The following is an 18,310-nucleotide window of genomic DNA, read 5'->3' as shown; positions in this document are numbered from 1 at the left end:
CTAGCAGATGCTTCACTGGATATGAGCCTACGAAGAGTTGGGCGGACCTGAGGCCAACGATTCTACTGCGACCTTGTGACGGGTGTGTATTGCTTGATCTTGACATATGCTGCTATTGATTTCTTCCTCTGCTCCAGGTTTTGACACTCAAAGAAGCAGCCACCCCATGAAGAGAAACCTGAGGAGACCAAGGAGCCTCAATTCTCACCATTCGGTGAGGCAGATATCGATGGTATTGCTGCTCTGTCGCTTTATCCGAATATCAGCTCAATGATACAAAGTGATCCTGTAAGTTCTTCGCCGATCACCCGAGGATCATACTAACAGTTTCGTTATCTTTTGTCCACTCGTAGATGTCTTTTCTACATTCGCCGGTTTATCTGTCGCTGACGAAGCCGTAATCGCATCGTCACCACCGTGGCGACCTTATGGTCCTACTCAGGAACATAGCTTCTTAAAATTGCGCCCGGGGGCTGTTGACAAGGTTGAGGTTTCAACGAGCTAAGATTATGGAAACTGTCGGCGCGATGGAGAATGTGTGCGTGGCATATAAACCAAGGTGAGCGCATATTTAAGTTTGACTATAATATTAGAGCTGACACTTATCCCTAGAATATCATCTCCCCGGTTTCTGACTTGAATCTCGTCAAGATCGTGCTGTGTAGTATAACACTGGTAATGTATACCACGATCCTCGAATTCATTGATTCCAAGTACGAGTGCGCCGCTGCACCTGCGAATGAACTCTCCTCATCCCCGCCCGTATCTATCTGATTTCTCAAGAAAGAATCCCGGGCGTTGAAGTCTTTGTTGACGGACAGGACCAGAACTGCATTGCAGCTTCTGAGGAGGAGGAGAGGAGGCGAGTACGGTACTAATACCGAGCACTAACACCTTTCAACTTTCTCATAAGCAACCACAAATTTCTCAAGCCCTCAGGAGTAATTTGCAGCTTGGGAAACGAGGCTTGTAGCTAATTCATGCTGCCCAGCCACAGTCCCTCTCCTATTCTACCTCAGGGTCTTTTGGACAAACGCTGGATTGTCGGAGGCCATCGTTGACATACCCGAGACATAGCTCTAGCACCTTAGTGAGCTCCCCGTTCTCTTTTTTCCGTGTCATTTCTGTATTGTCTCTTTTTCCTGCACCCATCTATTTTCTGTGATGATATTTTGCCGGGGCCAAATGACTCTTCGAAAGCAGGTTTCGCCGGCGATTTTCGAATCGTTGGTTTGATCTGGCTTTAGGAAGCTGTATGATCTATGACCGGCTTGCTTTCTTGCGAATGCAGTTTTCGGACTAGGTATTTGCACTGCGTCTGAATACTTTTTTATCATATTTCTTATTACTTCACATCTTTTCACTCTGCTGATTTCTCTACAGTTCGTTTTCAATCTTGTTAATGGCTATGACCATCAAGCCATCGAGGGATCACTGTGATCGGTGCTCAGGCTGTTGATCTATGCATTTCCTTGAATCTTAACATTCATGAAGACTTTGGATGAATGAGCAAGTGTTCATGCTGTAAAGGATAGCTATTTCATTTACATGTCTAAGTGAAAGGCTTCACGAAGAAAAATAGCCATTCATGTATTATATGCAGACCATAAACAATCTATATACCGAGCACATGGTGAAGAAACCATGTCGAGGAATTCTTGATCGTCGAACGATTGAACTCTTTTTTGAGATTGCGAAGATTTGGAAGAAGGGGCGTGCTGGAATTTTGAAGCTCACTCTGTAGAGACCCGTGAAGAAATACAAGGTCTACGAGCATAGGACTTTGAGAGTGGCAACAAGATTCGAGACAGAGGACTGCGACAGATATGACTTCAAAAGTGGTCAAGTTGCACGACGAACGTTGTAGAAATGCAGGCAGTGTATCTCTTGGTCAAGGCCCTCTATCAGGGACATTTGATTCCAGTGTCTATCTTCGAATAGGAAAGAGCTGGTGAAGTGAAAATGCAACGCAACGTCTGCCAAGGTGTCGGGCCAATTCATTGTGAAGCTAGTTGCGATACAGGGAAAACCAGCTCTAACTAGCTGTATACGTACAAGTAAGGAAGTTATATACCTTTCGCAGAAGTTCAGCACCTCCTCCATCCGACCTATATCGGATTGCATTTCGGACAAACGGGACTAGATGACTCGACCAGTACATTTGGCAGCCGAAATGGTTCTGCACACTGCTGTGTAGCATCTGGGTCCTGGCAATGGTAACATTTAACAACGCGTGTCTCTACGTGGGTCGGGGTTGCACGGCAGTTGTTGAATGTAACATCAACTTGAGTGCACACAGTGCGGGTCTGACCCGGTTTGTTTAGACATGCAGGACCTGCATCGAGATATGATTTAATGAGGGCTGCGATTTCGGGGTCATCCACTGCTTGTAAATCTGGCCTGATCCCTCCCATAACTAGTTCATCCACTATGTCCTCCTCCACGTCCTCGAACGGTACCTTCTCCATCCATATCTCCCAGATTGAGACACCCGTGGCGTACAAATCTTCCTCCAGAGCAAGAGGTTCTTGCGGAAGGCAGCATCGTCGACAAGAAGCGTAATGGTCGGACACGGCGTATGCAATGAAGTTATCCCCGTTTACAGATGCCAGTGCCCAATCACAAAGTCGGACTTGTCCATCAGAACAAAGAAGGAGATTAGACGGTTTGACGTCGCCGTGGATAATTTGTTTTGCCTGGAGCCTTTCGATAAGGCGACAGAGTTTATCTATAATCTCCCTCTTCTGTTCCTTCGAAAACTTCGCCCTCTCACCGGGCTCGCCTCCGATATTGACTCCTGGAGCAAGAGCCTGCTCGTATGGCATAATGAACCCAATCAATTTCTGTTTTGTGTTGTCGAATAGCCTGCCAATAAGGTGAACAGAATCCGAACCGGCTATGAGCATCATTCGCAGCTCATGCCCAACCTTTGGCCTGATTAAAAGAGGCTCTGATGGGTCTTCGTCATGGAACACCTTGAACACATATCTCTCTTCAAAAACGGAAACATATCCATGCCCAACCCTGTGAACAGATCGATTCGGTTGCATGTCGCTCAAAATCCTGTCTGTTGACCAAGAGCCGAACGGGGCATCGATGGGCGAATGGTCAGTGGTCATGGTAGGGAAAGAACAGACTTATCAAGTCATTCATACAGTATCCATCCCGGGAGGTCGGGTGAGGACTTGACACAAGGTCGCGCCCACAAAATGCCTATTTTTCGAGTCATGCATACCACGACACTGTATTGCAAAGTCGTCGAGGGAAGCTGGACAAGGACTTCACACAGAGTAGCACCCACAGAGAGCCCCCAGGAGCCCCCCTCTCAAGATTTTCCGACTTGAAGTACGAGATTTACAGGATACAGAGCTACACTTCAGGGCGGAATAAGAGATCAGACTTCGCGGGAAACTTTTTGCCCTGAGCATGTCTCAACGAACTTCGCAATACACTTGTCATATTTTATGTATGTACAGAGTTTGAGAAGCGGAGAATTTCTTTTCGGCCACGCGCTCCAAGCGGCCCGGCACTTGAACTTGATGATCAATATAATCTTCGTCTTTCCGAATTGCAGGTGGCTACTCCCCACATAAGGCAACAAAAATGTGTTTGTGACAAGATACGAGTTCCGCTATGCCTAGGCTTCAGGCATCAAGATCTGTCGTATCAAAGTCGAACAGGCAGGGCCAAAAACGTCCAACGCCTGCAAGGATGTTTGGCTGCATAGGATGACAAGAACCGCAAACCAGGAGAAGCTTCGAGTGATCGTCATAGCTGCTCGCAGCTGGCGGAAATAAGCTGTACAATGTTTCAACATCGTGAAAGATTCAGAACTTGTGTATGTATGCATGTGTTTCAACCTTTCTTCTATGTTGCGGGTACTGCGGAAATTGAGAAATCGAATGCCGTCGTTCTTACAGTCATATCCTGGCCCTTGAAAAGTTTCCGATTTTTTATTTTCAATGGCAAGTACAGTCAATGTTGAACTTACGCGGTGTAGATCTTATGCGATTAATCTCAGAAGGGACAGTAAGTGGGTCAGATCTGATATACCCCCATCGTCTCTGCTTTTACCTTGTGCTAGATGAGAACTTGACAACCATCGCGGACACATTCGATGCCGAACTTTCGTCGAAAGTAATTCTACCATACCATCACCGGAAAGATGCCCTTCTCTGCCAGGTTTACTATATTTTCCTCCTTCCATGTCGTAACTATCCACTACCGTTAGCTACAACACTAACCATCAAATCACTACGCAGTCTACACTTGTTCACCCCACGACGATGGCCGCGAACCGACCACAGGAGACCAATGGAATACGTCTTTGCCGTCTTGTTTTCTCACTCTTTGTCTATGCACAAGCAGGTATGAGCGATGGGTCTTTGGGAGGTCTGTCCGATTTCCAGTATCGTTTGTTTTCGCTAATCTTGGTTTCATAGCTCAGCTGGATTCTATACAGTCTCATTATGATTTGACCTTCTCCGTGGTATCATTGATATTCCTTGCTAACGCTGCAGGTATTGCAATCTCTCTTGCGTGTTTACACATGCGATAAATTTTTTCCCTTCTACCTACAGGTTGGCTTCTCGCAAGCTTTCTGAACATATACCTTCTGCACTACCTTGATCTCTGGAGGACGCTTATCGTAAGTCATCATAACCTCGGCACGGTATGCTTTCAGAATGCTTACTCAGTTGCCATACACAGCTCGCGTCAATCTCCAACATTATCGGTTCTGCTATTATAGTCTCAGCGCCTCCGTTTCCCGTTTTTGTGATCGCCCTTTTCTTCATCGGAATAGGAGCGTGTATCTACGATGCTAGTTTCGCCGCTTATACCGCCCATTTTGACGAAGGACCCGCAATGTCTCTGCTTTTTGCTGCTTTCGGGGTATGCCTCCTTCCTTTGCTCTTCCCGTCCTTCTCAGTTTGTGGTCCCAGTTTGGTGCACTGATTGCGCCATTGGTCGTTGTTGCTATGCTTGAAAATGACGTTCCGTGGAATATGTACTACTATGTACCTTTGGGTATATCGATACTGAACGCCCCTCTATTATGGATTATATTTGGAAGCTACAGCTCCCCAAAGGTCGAGAACACCCAAACAAGTGCTCTTAAAAGTTTCACCCTCGTCATTCGGAACCACAACGTTGTGGCTGGCGGAATACTGACTGCCCTGGTATTTATAGACAGTGCTCATAATATTTTATTCACTGATTTTTGTTCAGTCTATGGCGTCAGGCGAAATTTTCACGAGTTGGCTTGTCTCTTTCATGACAGATATCCGACACGGGAATGATGCCGCAATGCGATATGTTCTCAGTGGATATTGGGTGGGCTTGATTTTAGGACGCCTGTTACTTGCCTATGCCACTTCCCGCATTGGTCCATGGATTTCGCTCACCATCTACGGTACTTTCGCTATCGGTTTTCTTGCAATCCTACAATTCGTGGACAACGTTCCCGCAAATGCCGTTGCTGCATCGTTGACTGGATTTTTCCAGGCGTAAGTCTTATATTTCCTATGCAAAGTTGTATCTTTTTTTTTGAAAAATTTGCACGGCTTCTGCAGGCCGTCTACACCGATGATCATATCACTCTCTTCAAAATGGGTCCCTCCCTCTCTCATCGGTCCAGCAATATCCGTCTTGACGGCATTTGGTCTTGTAGGATCTGCACTTGGCCCTTTGTGTATTGGATTTGTCAATTCTGCGGGTGGGTTGAGGTATTTGCCTGGTATCACAATGGGTGCTATCACAATCACTTTGGGAGTGTGGCTTCTGGCGCCGAATGCCCCTTGGAGAAGAAGGATCATGGTCGATCCTAATCAAACTCTGGAAATGAGGCCATCGGAATTGTCTCAGAGACAATCTCCGCGCAAATAAATAAATTTAAAATCCTATTATTCTACGCCGAGTCTACTGCATGCAAATTACGCCAACTTGCACCATGTACTTACATAGGACTGGTTCGAACAGTATATACTTTGTATGTAACGCCGCTCCCTCAACAATCTATTCCAACACTTATGTAGATCTTGCTGCAATACATCATCTACAAGCCTGAGGGCGAAACTCAAATCATTCAACAGAGAAAATGATTTGGGGCAAGTGATGTAGGCTGCTACATCGGAGCCATTTTGTAACTGACTACATTCTTTGAATTAAGATTAGACACAGGTAGATATAACTACCTGCGGAAATAGTCACGAAGTCAAGCTGTACATTGGGAGAAGAGAACCGAGTGAATCGAAGAACCGAGCTAGTACTTGACCAATGTTCATAAAAACGCTTGTACCAGCTTGTAAATTTCAGTCAGCCTGAAGATGCTTAGCCCTCGTCTATTTACGCCGTTCCCAAGGTTTCAATTTCCTCGTCCTTCTGTCCTCTCAATTTATCGAAGTCCTCTGCTCCCTTATCGCGGTCGTTCGTATACTGTGGACACTGCTGTCAATAACGAAGAGCCCTCTCCACTGCGTGGACATGGCGGAGTCATACGTCGTGAACCTTACTGGTACAAGATTCCAATCTGGAAGGATGTCACAGAGACAGAATTCTTGGATTACAGCTGGCAGGTAAAATCTCCAGACCAGATATAAGAATCTTTTTAAGCTCAACGCATCCATCCCTAGATTGCAAACACTGTTCAGGGGAAAGAAAAGCTCGTCAGGTTCCTACATACAGTCCTTCCAGAAGAAATTCCTTACGATGAAGACGCACCTGAGCCTTTACGCCACATCCGAACGCGGGATGTCTTTATCCAAGACGTATTAAACGGAATCTCACTCGCCCCGATGTCCATCCGCATTACCCCACACATCATGTGTGTTATTGACTGGACAAAGCCCCTCTCGGACCCCGTTCGACGCCAATTCATCCCTTTGAAATCATCTTTCGTCAAGGATCATCCGAAGCTTCAATTAGACTCTCTAAATGAGACTGAAGATTCTCCAACACCAGGACTAGTCCATCGGTACCGTGACAAAGCCCTGTTCCTTGGTAGATTTTTTCCCCTGCTTGAGCAATGTTTCGATGATCTGATTTGAAATCCTGTATCAGCCGTCTCCGTCTGCCCAGTCTACTGCAGATTCTGTACGCGTTCTTACTCTGTGGGGGGACCTACTGAAGAATTGTCTAGCAAGAGATCCTTCTCGCCAACACGTCGCCGCTGGGAGCGCATGTTCGAATACATCGAGCGCACACCACAACTGTCCGACATTGTCGTTTCTGGAGGAGATAGCTATTATGTTCCTCCAGAACATCTCAGCAGCATCACAGAGCGGCTGCTCTCCATCCCACATATCCGCCGCATTCGCATTGCCAGTAAAGGCCTGGCAGTGTGTCCTTCCCGCATACTCACTCCAGAAGACGCATGGACGCAGGCAATCATCGATGTTTCAGCCACTGCACGACGGTTAGGTAAGTCGGTGGCATTGCATACTCATTTCAATCATCCAGCAGAGGTGACGTGGATCACTCGACTGGCGGCACAGAAACTGTACGAGGAGGGAGTGGTGGTACGGAATCAGACCGTCTTACTTCGCGGCGTTAACGACAATGTGGAGACAATGAAGACGTTGGTAAGGATGTTAGCTGACAATAACATCATGCCAGTGAGTGCCCATGTCGCTTTTCATTTGAATTCTCATTGCTTACCTTTGTGTGGCTTAGTACTATGTCTACCAGGGTGATATGGTCTCCGGGGTTGAGGACTTGAGGACACCGCTGTCTACAATACTTGAGATTGAACGACATATCCGTGGATCAATCGCTGGTTTTGCCACACCCAACTTCGTCGTCGATCTTCCTGGAGGTGGCGGTAAACGTTTAGCGGCAAGTTACGATACTTATGATCGCTCGATTGGACTGTCGACGTATATTATACCTGGGAAGAATGGAGGCAAAGATAGAGTTTATGAGTACCACGATCCATTGTAGCACACAATTTGTCCTATAAATTGTTCCATTTGGATCAAGACGTGTACACTATGATGAGGAACAGTCAATGCGGAGCACCATAAATAGGTAAAACCTACTCGGGCCCCCAGACGACTTATGGATCGCAAACTAGTGAGTTTTGATATCTGAGAAACCTGAGATTGATCTTGAGTGCGGACGAGAACAATACCAGCGAGTATAATGATTAATGATTCCAAGAAAATCTGATTGCATGAGCCAGGCAGAGAGGATTGTCGGCTCACAAGCGCCTGCCTAAAAACGAGTCTATCGGATTTGCCCGAATCCACCTGTTACGTTGAATGGCCGCGTTCCTATACACTGTTCCGAACGCTTTCTCAACTACCACCACCACTATTATCAGCGTTTGACGACTCTTCTTTCTTTTACTCAACGTCGTCTCTGTTTACAGCGCTTCTTCTCTTCTATCTTGATGTTTGAAGACGAAGCACAGCGTCAGCTCGAGGCATCGACAACGATTATGCCCATAGATAAAGCGGATAGTAACGGTACCAATCATGCTGGTGCAAAAACTGAGAGTAATCTACGCGACAATGCTGGAAGAGGCTCTCCGGTAACTCCTCCGTCGCCCAACTTCGATGATTCTGGTCAGTTTTGTATTGTTCTTGTCCATGTTCGACAGGCTGAATGTCCTGGCTTTCAATCGCCTTAGAAACTAAACTATCTAGAAAGAGAGAACGTGAGGTCTCCTTAGAACCTGTAACTGGTTCTAGTGCGAAGTCAAATACAGTCTCGGTGCGTCCATGATCCAATTGATCTCTTCCGCACCAACTAACCTTTATTTGCGCCATAGGACTCCATGCTGCATAATTCCAAGGAGGAAAAAGACTACACTCGCACTCCAGCGAAAAAGAACCGCATTCATCGCTCTGTTGAACTGGATGCAACCGCCGAAGAAGAAGACAGTCAGGCTTCCGGCCATCATCGATCCCGGTCCAATAGTTCGGACGACTCCAACACTAATTCGCCACCGTTGACCCAAGCAGATCTCGGAATTGCTGCGTCCCCTCCTCAAGAAATGAAGATTAAAGTTCGGCAGATCAGCCAGGGCGTGGAGGATCTTACCTGGAGGAATATGAAGAAGCAGCAGAAAGGGTCGGATGCAGACGAAAGCGACGCGCAAAGTCAGAAGATTCCAAAACTCCCTATGACTAGTGTTGAAGAGGACAAAAACATGGAAGAAGAGGCACTCCCGTCTACATCTTCATCCGCTTCGGCGTCTCGAAGGGACTCAGATGCAAATCCTACGGTAGAGGCAGCGCTTCACTTGAAAAGAAAGTACCCTGAGCGAGGTCCAAGTGCTGGACCTCCCATTGGACTGGAATCAAATACTCTTTCATCGACTCCAAATATGCTCGGGACGGGTGCGGAAGCATCATCTAAACGCCCCCGGGACGATTCCGACAAGGATGATAATCCGAGAGTTCCCAAGCGGCCAACGCCACCACCCGAAGAAAAAGAGAAGCATTCCTCAATAAAGCAGGTAAGATTCGCGTTGTACAACTAATCTCTCTGCAGCCCTTGACACACGATTCTTACTGTTATATAGGCATCGTCTAGTGGTTTTATGGCGTATGCATCCACAAGTTCCCCATTCGCATCCATCAAAGGTCAAAACATCTTTTCATCATCTGCAAACTCCGTCTCCTCTTCAGCGATCAAGACACCTTTACCATCCTCCCCTGTTCTCGGAAGAGCAGATGTTCTACCATCCGCGGGTACCAAACGTACAGGATTCGAAGCCTTCGCTTCATCCTCATCCCCTTTCGCTTCAGTCGCAAAATCCAAGTCTTCTGTTCTCGGTGGTAGTGGAACATTCGGTTCGACAAACATCCTCGGAGGCGGTGCACGCGCGAAAAGCCAGTCCCGACGTGCAGCAGGATCCCCTTCACGCTCCAGTCACTCGTCTACTACTACCACAAGCGTTTTTGGATCCTCGGTAGGATCTAACAGTAAAGGAGGCAGTAGTGCATTCACAGTATATGCCAGCGGTGGCGTTCAAAGTTTTGCCCTGCCTTTGACAAAGAGGGCCCGAGGAGCTGGTAATTCTGGGGACAATTCGACGTTGAGTGAGTCTGCCTTAGACGGACACGATGTCTTCTCCCCTAGCAGAGGCGAAGGTTCCAGTAGATCGTCTTCGTCTTCTGACGTAGCTTCTTTTGGTGCAAAGCTTCGTGCGGCTGGTAAAGGCAGTGATGAAGAGGAGGTCAATGGGGATGAGGAATGGGATGAAGCTAGACCGAAGGTGAATCTAAGTGAGCAGGAAGGTTCGTGTTATCTCCCAGCTTCCTCTTCTTGACTCTCACCTCGGACTTTCAGTGTCGACTGGCGAGGAGCTCGAAGAGACAATCCATCAAGTCCGAGGAAAGTTGTTTGCTCTAGCTGACGGCGCTTGGAAGGAACGTGGAACAGGGCAATTAAAAATCAACGTTCGCGCGGAAGATGGAGGCGGAGCTCGATTGGGTTAGTTTTCCATGTCTTTGTCATTTCCATTTCCCGATTACACATCTCCTGTTTACTGACTTTATCCATACGGCAGTAATGCGCAAAGAAGCTGTGTACACCCTCCTCCTCAATGTGACGCTATTCGCCGGTATGAAGTGCACTTTGGCGCAGGACCCGAGATATGTGAGGTTCAGTGTTATCGAGAATGGGCAGCAGACGACGCATTACAATTTAAGGGCGAGCCGTTCTTTGCTTGCATGTTGGATTCAACAAACTAACTCCATCCCTCATCTCTAGCTGGCGAATGCGAAAATAGCCTCAGAGCTGATGGAAGCCATACACGAAAACCTTCCAGAAAAGTAGACTCCGTGGTCCCTCGGGTTTCGTGCTTCAAATACAGGGGAAAGGTTGGGAGTTCGGTTGTCATAATATTAAGTATATCATAAATCCTTTCGTCTTCCTTGATATACCCTTTCCCTCCCTTACTGTTCGAACTATGCACTCATGAACTACCTTCCTTACTTTTGAGCGACTTCACCTACACAACCAGCCCACTATTCAGATGCTATATCATGTTGGACTACATATTTGAATGTATTTGTTTTATTTACTGCGAACCTTACTGAGGAGGATGTCGTCGATAGCTTCCAGTGCATGCTTACGCGGAAGGTGAGTGTGGTGAGGATTACGAACAGAACAATGTTTTGAATTATGAGACCTATTATGCTGAACTGATTTTTAAGCTACCTGACATACTCGTACAGTCGATACTCTAGAGAATCACAGCTTCGTGTACCTCGCTCCACCATCGAGAATGATATGAGCACCCGTGACATGGGCAGATGCTGGAGACGCTAAGAACAACGCCATGCCAGCCATATCCTCCGTCGCTCCGTATCGTCCTGAAATTCGATGACCCACATGTTAACACGTTGAACATGATACAGTAAATTCCTTACCTGTGGGCTGATTCGCTATAAATGCTGCAGCGCCAGAGGTTTGAAGACCGAACGCGGTCATCTTGCTAGGGAAGACTCTGTTGATTGAGCGTGTCAGATGAGCGAATACATCTTGAGATGATATTAGTGAGTGCAGCGTACCCAGGTAATATAGCGTTCACACTAGGGCAAAAGGATGTTAGTATATCGCAAGGCACGATAGGAACGAAACTGACGTGACATGTCGAGGTGCTAGTTTGAGTGCTAGCTGGGAGGTAAGGTGGTTCACTGTGTTAATATCTGGGTTTAGCGACAAACCTGGCGGATACAGCCCATGAGACTTACCTGCGGCTTTACTTGGTTGATCTTGGAAGTCCGCGGTAGGTGGGGAAGATAGCAAGAAGAGTTCCATTTGGACTTACAACTCCAGGTCCCGTTTCCAGGTCTACTCAAGGCTCCTTCAGTTCTGGGATCTACCGAGGCAGTTGAAGATATGTTGATAACTCGCGCCGGGTCTCGGTTATGCGAGTTCTTGCATAACAATTCTGTGAGTCTGGAAGCGAACGACGTGAGATTCCTGTACCCGCTTGAGGAATTCCGAGGACATACCCTGCTGTCACTAAGATAGAACGAGTTAGTCAAGGTAGAATAGTAAGCACAAAAGGAGAACGCACTGTAAAATATACTCTTGACGTTCACATTGAACACGTTATCCCAGCCCTTTTCTTCTGGAAAGTCCTCGTAAGGCCCGCCCCAGGTTATACCGGAGTTGTTGACCAGGACGTGAAGCTTTGATTCACGCTTCTTGAATTCATCGATGAGAGCATTACAACCAGCTTTGGACTAAGTGTAGGAGGGACGTATTAGGATTTTTGAAAGAGACAAAATATGTAACGTACTCACACCAATGTTAGCGACTATGTAGGATACTGATCCCGGAGTTGTCGCGTTCTTCAACCCAGCGCTGATCTCTGCGACAGCCTAGAGTATCAAGAAAGAATGTCAGTGTCTGCTACCAGGAGACGTCCACAAAAACAGCGACTGTACCATACCTCTTTCAGTTGAGGTTCCTTCCGGGAAGCGATGTAGACCTTCGCGCCATTCTGAGCGAAGCCTTGAAAGAACAACTATCAAGCAGTCGATTTCGACAAAGAAAGACACATATGCTCACCCAGTGCTATCATTTTTCCAATACCTGCGCTCCCTCCTGTAACCAAAACTGTCGAAGATCTTCGTCAAAAAAAACGGTCGAAAGTTTCAATTGAGTCGAACCTATTTTGTCTTTCACATCGAATAACACTGCAACTTTGAGATCTAGCAGAGATTTACGAAGCTTAGCAGAGGAATGAAGGGTGCATAAAAGCATTACCTGGAGCAGACATGATGAAAGTACAGTGACAAGAGACGATAAACCAAAAGGGTACATGGTAGTGGCAGATTGCGAACTGTATTCGACACCGGTCAATTGAATATCCGGCAATTCTTCACGTGGCATGTTCCTCGGAGATCGGATTTCTCCGGGCTCTCTCCTTGCTTTAGAATGAGTAACTCAGTAAGTACTTATAACCCCGGTTTTCCAGTGTCTTGATGTGTTACTAATGCGATAAGTTCGATGGCGCGACTATTTGCGTGGGTGTCCTATCAATAGAGAGTTTGAATCCACAGAATGATTGGAGACTTTGAGCAGTAGAAGAGAGTTCGCGGAGGAGGTGACAGGGGATGAAGTTCGCGTCAGGTAAAATCAAAGTCGTATTAGAACAGCCGGAAGCGCATGAGAGAACTTCAAATGACAAAGGGAGCACCGGGTTGAAAAGTCAACCTGGATAACGGTGAAGGTACAGGAGTTAGCAACTAGTAGCAATATTTGTTTAGCGAATGTAAGAACTCTCTGTGACTACTAGTAGTAGAATATATCGTAAAGCTAGACCGGTATCAACAAGGAAATTGGAAAGTAAGTTTGGAAATTTGGTACAAAGTTTCTGCAATCTAACAAGCGGAAGGAAATGAAATCATAGACGACAATGACCTGTAGTATCGTCAATAGGAGGGTCATTTGCAATGACTTCGGATTATTCAGCCCATGCGAACGTCAGAGCCAAGAGTTACTCGTCTTCAAAGCACTTTAAGCGATACGGCTTCCTGAAGCACTCCTGTGGAGCGAGAGCCAGAAGGCGGCAACGAGAGGGGATTGCGGGATTTGAGGGAGCTGGTCATCCGCATGGAAGGGTTCAACGCCTGGCGTGGAGAAGTACAATTTAGACCAAAAGTTGCGGAATCTAGGGTGGACTTCCTCTTCTTCAGCGCGGGTCTAGTGCTCAAAGACTCCGTCGAAGGTGCTGCCGTGTTAGAATTCGAAGACGACATTGTTGGTGTCTCCGGAATGGACAAGTTCCAATGAGCGGAGGTGGTGGCCACTATTACTTGATCGTCCTCAGCCTCCTCCTTTTCGAAGTTCCGTTTTCGATTGTTTGTCGCCTTCTTCTTCTCTATGTTTTTGATGAAGTTGGTGAGGAACTTTCCGACGCGAAGATTAGAACAAACATCGCGGAAGTGCTCACGGACCGAACGACGCATGCTAGCGATGTGCGCACAGAGCTCGCGTAGATTATACCGCAGCTCCTTGGACGGCAAGACACCATGTACAAAGATGAGGAGTGGAATGAATATCATTTCCACCGGAGAGACCTGTGAATTGGTTAATCCGTTTTCTCGTCACTTAAAACAACGAGTCGACCTTCTTTTGCTTGTGAAATGGCGCAGAATACTTTGGTGAGGTAGCCAATCTGACGAATATATCATAAGCTTCGTGAACTTGAGATTTCACATCATCAGCGATTTCCTGAGAGCCTATGTAGCTTCCGATTCAGCCAACAAGAAACCATGAGTACACAATGAATCACATTCTCACCTGCTAACCACTCTCCCAAAACTTTTAGTGAGCGATGATCCTTGACTTCCTCTGGATCAATTGACCACTTCGCCATGCAGTACACAGCATGTGAGAAGCATAAGTTGTCCACACCGCGCGACGTTTTCCAAGGAATCGCGCAAAGCGTCTCGGCGGTAACGTAGCGTTCAAGCAGACTACGAATGAATATGGTGCGATTCGTACTGGTGGCACCCAACTTTTCGGAATTCTTCAAAGGCTTGCCTTGCTGTACCCGCTAAGTAGATAAGTGCGCATCAATACACTGTATATCAGGAACGGTTCGATAAAACAGACGCTGAAAATATCCCTCTCCTCTAAAGAAGTCAATCCTATATATTCAGTGCAGACAACGTGCTTATTAGCAAACATCTTGCGTAATGTTTCTGGAAGTAATTGCTTCTTGGTCTTTGTCGGTTCGTCGTTGGTAGGTTCGATCTCCTTGTACCAGTATTTTTGACCTGTCACACTGGTGGAAATAAGGTTATGTCTGACTTTTTCATAGAGACCAAACAACTCACGAATCCTTATCTGGAAATGATATTGAATGTAACACATAGCATGAGTACTATTGTTATTTCCACAAAGTTGAAGGACTGACGTGGTATCTGGGGATCCATCATCCATGGTGAGAGCAGAATATACATGATAGTAGATCGAGACTCACCAAGCCATCCATGAACCTGAAGGATGGGTTCGCCCAAAACAAATTTGACAGTCATGGAGGGTAGAAGGTAGAAGATGATTCACAGGAACAAATTCAAACATGTTCATGTCAGTTTGGTCAAAATGTAGGGACTAGACTCACAAGTGAATACTGGTAAGCCGTTGCTTCCCATCTATGCAGGTACGGTGCTCTGCGCCATCCCTGTCGTCAATGGATGCCGCTGGGAGAAAACAGTTAGCAACAAAGTTTGACAGAGATCATAGATATTTACAAAAAAGAATTGGTGGCATGTAATAGTTGGACAAGATTGAATCAATCATATTGATCTGTTTTTGTTTGTTCCAAACAACATCTACAAAGTTCCGTGATCAGTAACCAGGAAAGCAGAACCTTAGAAAAAGATACTACTTCTCTGGTATTTAGGTGATAGATCAATGTCATTATTATGTATTTTCTCTGCAAAGTACTAGATTTCCATAGATGAAAGGGGCAGGAGCTTAACAAAAACTCACCATACAAATCTTGGACAGTAAATATTGTTGCCCGGGGATACTTGAGTTGCTGGCTCAGCTGATACTCCCCATTCTGTTTTTGAGTAGACCTGATCTCATTATGAGGTTCATCATAGAAGTCACTAAGATCGGATCCGGAGGAGGACATGAGAGATCTGATAATTGAGTGAAGTAATGGGGAAAAGAAATCAAAGTTTATAGGAAAATCATGTCTGATTACCTAAATATGAAGATTGCTACTTTAGGGCAGGTTAAATTTCCTAAACTAGACTTGAGTGTGCTGTACTCATGCTCCGGATGGTACCACCATACCACAAACTATGGCTAAAGTGCTCCAGAAGTATATTGGTAATGGAGGAGGAATCAAGCATCTTCCAATAGGGATAGAAATAGAAGAAATTATTTATTGAAGAGTGGATTCCAGAGGCCCAGATCTTTGAAGATGTTCAGTTCAGGTTCAGTCTAATCCTTCGTATATACACAAATACACTGTATTTTCATATAGACCTTCAGATTTCCTTTAAAAGGCAAAGATATTCACAGAATGAAACGCTTAGCACTGACAGATTACAGCTATTGTTCTTGAGGTCTCATGGTGCAGCTGACAGAGAGAAATTGAAAATGAGCAACATACTAGTTACAGTAACAGTCTTCAGTTGCGCATGCCTTTGCTTCCGATTTTCCAATCTGTGTGAATCAAAGATCTATAAGTGATTCCAGGGCATGCAGGAGATTTCAGGCGGAATGAACTGTTGTGGGTATGCAAATCTTCACCGACGTTGGTCGAAGTCGATGCGTCGATGACAGACTCTGGTCGTTAGTTGCGTTTAGTGGGGTGAACAGATATCTGTTGAAGATGGTTTTTGATGAGAGACGTTCGCTCAATGAACAGCCTCATGTCATGCTCAAGCCCTGTAGTGAAGAATTATATACATAAAAACCGTCCGCATGTCCGTCGTGTTGACGTCAAAAATTAGTGAAGCAAGCGGCATATTCGAAGTCTCCAAGTAGTCTCACACACCCGGCCTGATACCAATGGACATTATCTCCACTTATGTCGCCGTGCAAACCCATACAGCTTTACGAAGCATGTAAAAAACTAAAAATGAGCTCTTCAGTTGGAATAAGTTGCAGTAGACATGACAAACCGTTCGCCGCTTCAACCACTTCGAAAACGTTGATTGGACTTCGCTCGTCGTGGATAAATGTAATACATTGTTCATATCTGTATCGATAATGATAATAGTTGTATTCTGGTTAGCGTCTTCCTATGCTGGATCCAGGGCTGAATGACCTTGACTGCATGAGGGCATATAGACTCGGAGGGCAAAATAGAAAAGCATGCTCGTCGGTACGCTTTGTCTCTTAACAGCAGACGGCACTTTTGAGGGTGGGAAGTTGACCGAAAAACATCATTTGTCAACGCAAACCCTGAAATATGCAACTGTGTCATAGATTCTCTGATATGCCCATTTTTTGAGTGGTCCACCGAAATGATCCTCTTTAGCCAAAATCGCCTCCCGAACCTTGTGCTCTAGGCAATCCAACTCCAGCCAGATATTTTGGGGAACGCGTATTATTCCACCAGTGGACCACCTTCCATACTCTAGTTGCGAGACCGAGAGGACAATGAGCTGCAGAATCAGAAAGGACGTCGATTAGGGTAGGAGTGTGTATCGATATCGTCGTCTTCGATCAGATTGGTCTACATGCAAGAAAGCGACAGTCGGGCGATCCTTTACGCAGACCAGTAGTGAGAGATTGGTTTACATTATCAAACGTTGAGTACGTACAGTCATGAAATGGAATAGCTTTGTTCTCAATAAAGTTGCGTGACTAAAAAACCAGAGTCAAACGGCACAATTTTGAATAATCCCAAAGCGGAGGCGCCTGAAAGGATATAGGGCGAGGATCTGCTTCATATCATAGACGAGGCCGACGAGGTCCTGCAACGGTGGTCTCAATGTTAGCTAAAGGAAGATACGAGATTGGCATGCCGCGTACATCATTTATTGTGTAGCTTAGGCTACTGGGGATCCGGAAGATAGTAAAGGAAGGGTCGTGGATTCTTCAGCTTCTGATATCGATTTGGGTCCAGCGTTCCGCTTGGCAAGTATTTCTCCACCTCCTTCTTGATCCTTCCGGATGCTTGTGAATAATTTGTCGAACGATTAGATTGCGAATTGAGGCCGCAGTTTGAGTACATAACAGCACCATTGACGAAGCAGAGTTCAAGGGAGGTGTTTACTTGAGCAGCGACTATCGCAGCGTCGAAAATAGTAGTGAGGGATTAAGAATCCCAATACTCCGTCCGAGACATCGTTGACCTGGTTCTCGAGCGACTTCGACAGTGATGGCCAAATTTCAAGAAATTGTTCAGGTAATGTTGCAGTGTGCAAGAATCTTTTGTGAACGTCACGAGCAATCATAAAGAAATTTCTCAACTTTGCATTGAAGGTAGCATGGAGATGGTGGTCTTGATTTTGAAGGCAGTATGTAAAATAAATAATTAGAGGAGTATGAAGGCCATGAAGGGACGTGGAGCTTACGGAGTGGTCCAAGCGTGCGAAATCGCAATCATGTTTGAACTGGTTCGCTCCTCTTCGCGAAACAGGACTTGTACTGTCTACGTGCATCAGTGACATCGACATTTAATGCTGAACTATAGTCTGCTTTTGAATCTTTCCGTGGAAACGTTGTTCCATTCTTCAAGGACAAATGCCTTTGCTTTATTGTCGGATGCCACTTATGTAGCTCATCGCATACTTGACGAGCATCTGCGCCAAAGCCAGCATCAACACCTTTGATCAACTCGTATGATCATGGTATCCCAAATCCTCTATCC

At 46.0% G+C, this 18,310-nt stretch overlaps 6 protein-coding genes across 6 annotated transcripts; 3 read left to right on the top strand and 3 right to left on the bottom strand.

Annotated features, from left to right (window-relative positions):
• Positions 1–1,942: 1,942 nt before the first annotated feature.
• C8R40DRAFT_336272 (kinase-like domain-containing protein) lies at positions 1,943–3,549 on the bottom strand. Its single transcript, XM_046234752.1, has one exon. The coding sequence runs from the start codon at positions 3,117–3,119 to the stop codon at positions 2,109–2,111; it is 1,011 nt and encodes a 336-aa protein (XP_046085012.1). The 5' UTR covers positions 3,120–3,549; the 3' UTR covers positions 1,943–2,108.
• Positions 3,550–4,286: 737 nt separating this feature from the next.
• Positions 4,287–5,886, top strand: C8R40DRAFT_1070434 (major facilitator superfamily domain-containing protein; the record flags this gene model as incomplete). Its single annotated transcript, XM_046226229.1, has 7 exons — positions 4,287–4,392; positions 4,443–4,520; positions 4,581–4,648; positions 4,711–4,893; positions 4,944–5,180; positions 5,230–5,507; positions 5,574–5,886. 7 exons carry the CDS (start codon positions 4,287–4,289, stop codon positions 5,884–5,886), a joined length of 1,263 nt encoding a protein of 420 aa, XP_046085011.1.
• Positions 5,887–6,326: 440 nt separating this feature from the next.
• On the top strand, positions 6,327–8,217 carry C8R40DRAFT_1252894 (uncharacterized protein; the record flags this gene model as incomplete). The annotated part of the gene is made up of 4 exons (XM_046233724.1): positions 6,327–6,575; positions 6,651–6,999; positions 7,060–7,613; positions 7,672–8,217. The coding sequence occupies 4 exons, from the start codon at positions 6,327–6,329 to the stop codon at positions 7,936–7,938; spliced, it is 1,419 nt and encodes a 472-aa protein (XP_046085010.1). The 3' UTR covers positions 7,939–8,217.
• C8R40DRAFT_336069 (uncharacterized protein) lies at positions 8,206–11,056 on the top strand. Its single transcript, XM_046234751.1, has 6 exons — positions 8,206–8,712; positions 8,771–9,460; positions 9,527–10,244; positions 10,297–10,440; positions 10,517–10,659; positions 10,720–11,056. The coding sequence occupies exons 1-6, from the start codon at positions 8,605–8,607 to the stop codon at positions 10,783–10,785; spliced, it is 1,869 nt and encodes a 622-aa protein (XP_046085009.1). The 5' UTR covers positions 8,206–8,604; the 3' UTR covers positions 10,786–11,056.
• Positions 11,057–11,202: 146 nt separating this feature from the next.
• Positions 11,203–12,742, bottom strand: C8R40DRAFT_1070431 (rhamnolipids biosynthesis 3-oxoacyl-reductase; the record flags this gene model as incomplete). Its single annotated transcript, XM_046226228.1, has 13 exons — positions 11,203–11,324; positions 11,382–11,458; positions 11,523–11,543; positions 11,597–11,648; positions 11,706–11,726; positions 11,783–11,913; positions 11,970–11,979; positions 12,035–12,203; positions 12,264–12,341; positions 12,413–12,474; positions 12,532–12,579; positions 12,633–12,674; positions 12,730–12,742. The coding sequence occupies 13 exons, from the start codon at positions 12,740–12,742 to the stop codon at positions 11,203–11,205; spliced, it is 846 nt and encodes a 281-aa protein (XP_046085008.1).
• Positions 12,743–13,698: 956 nt separating this feature from the next.
• Positions 13,699–15,652, bottom strand: C8R40DRAFT_335975 (uncharacterized protein). Its single transcript, XM_046234750.1, has 12 exons — positions 15,466–15,652; positions 15,362–15,409; positions 15,225–15,305; positions 15,095–15,173; positions 14,954–14,969; positions 14,888–14,894; positions 14,808–14,817; positions 14,584–14,755; positions 14,269–14,524; positions 14,095–14,207; positions 13,923–14,045; positions 13,699–13,846 (listed from the first exon to the last, which is right to left on the bottom strand). The coding sequence occupies exons 1-12, from the start codon at positions 15,611–15,613 to the stop codon at positions 13,778–13,780; spliced, it is 1,122 nt and encodes a 373-aa protein (XP_046085007.1). The 5' UTR covers positions 15,614–15,652; the 3' UTR covers positions 13,699–13,777.
• Between the last annotated feature and the right edge of the window lie 2,658 nt (positions 15,653–18,310).

This window comes from Lentinula edodes, assembly GCF_021015755.1.
Source record: "Lentinula edodes strain Le(Bin) 0899 ss11 chromosome Unknown C8R40scaffold_23, whole genome shotgun sequence".
In the NCBI taxonomy this organism is placed as follows: Eukaryota; Fungi; Basidiomycota; class Agaricomycetes; order Agaricales; family Omphalotaceae; genus Lentinula; species Lentinula edodes.
This window is presented reverse-complemented; position numbering and strand designations above follow the sequence as displayed.

Bases quoted from the DNA above. Each gene is read 5' to 3' on its own strand.
- C8R40DRAFT_336069 (XM_046234751.1), top strand. From the start codon at position 8,605: ATGTCCTGGCTTTCAATCGCCTTAGAAACTAAACTATCTAGAAAGAGA. The intron at 8,713-8,770 runs GTGCGTCCATGA...TTTGCGCCATAG, and splicing joins CGAAGTCAAATACAGTCTCG to GACTCCATGCTGCATAATTC. The intron at 10,245-10,296 runs GTTCGTGTTATC...TCGGACTTTCAG, and splicing joins GAATCTAAGTGAGCAGGAAG to TGTCGACTGGCGAGGAGCTC.
- C8R40DRAFT_336272 (XM_046234752.1), bottom strand. From the start codon at position 3,119: ATGACCACTGACCATTCGCCCATCGATGCCCCGTTCGGCTCTTGGTCA.
- C8R40DRAFT_335975 (XM_046234750.1), bottom strand. From the start codon at position 15,613: ATGTCCTCCTCCGGATCCGATCTTAGTGACTTCTATGATGAACCTCAT. The intron at 15,174-15,224 runs GTAAATATCTAT...GTTTTCTCCCAG, and splicing joins CATGCCACCAATTCTTTTTT to CGGCATCCATTGACGACAGG. The intron at 13,847-13,922 runs GTCCGTGAGCAC...TCAAAAACATAG, and splicing joins TCGCTAGCATGCGTCGTTCG to AGAAGAAGAAGGCGACAAAC.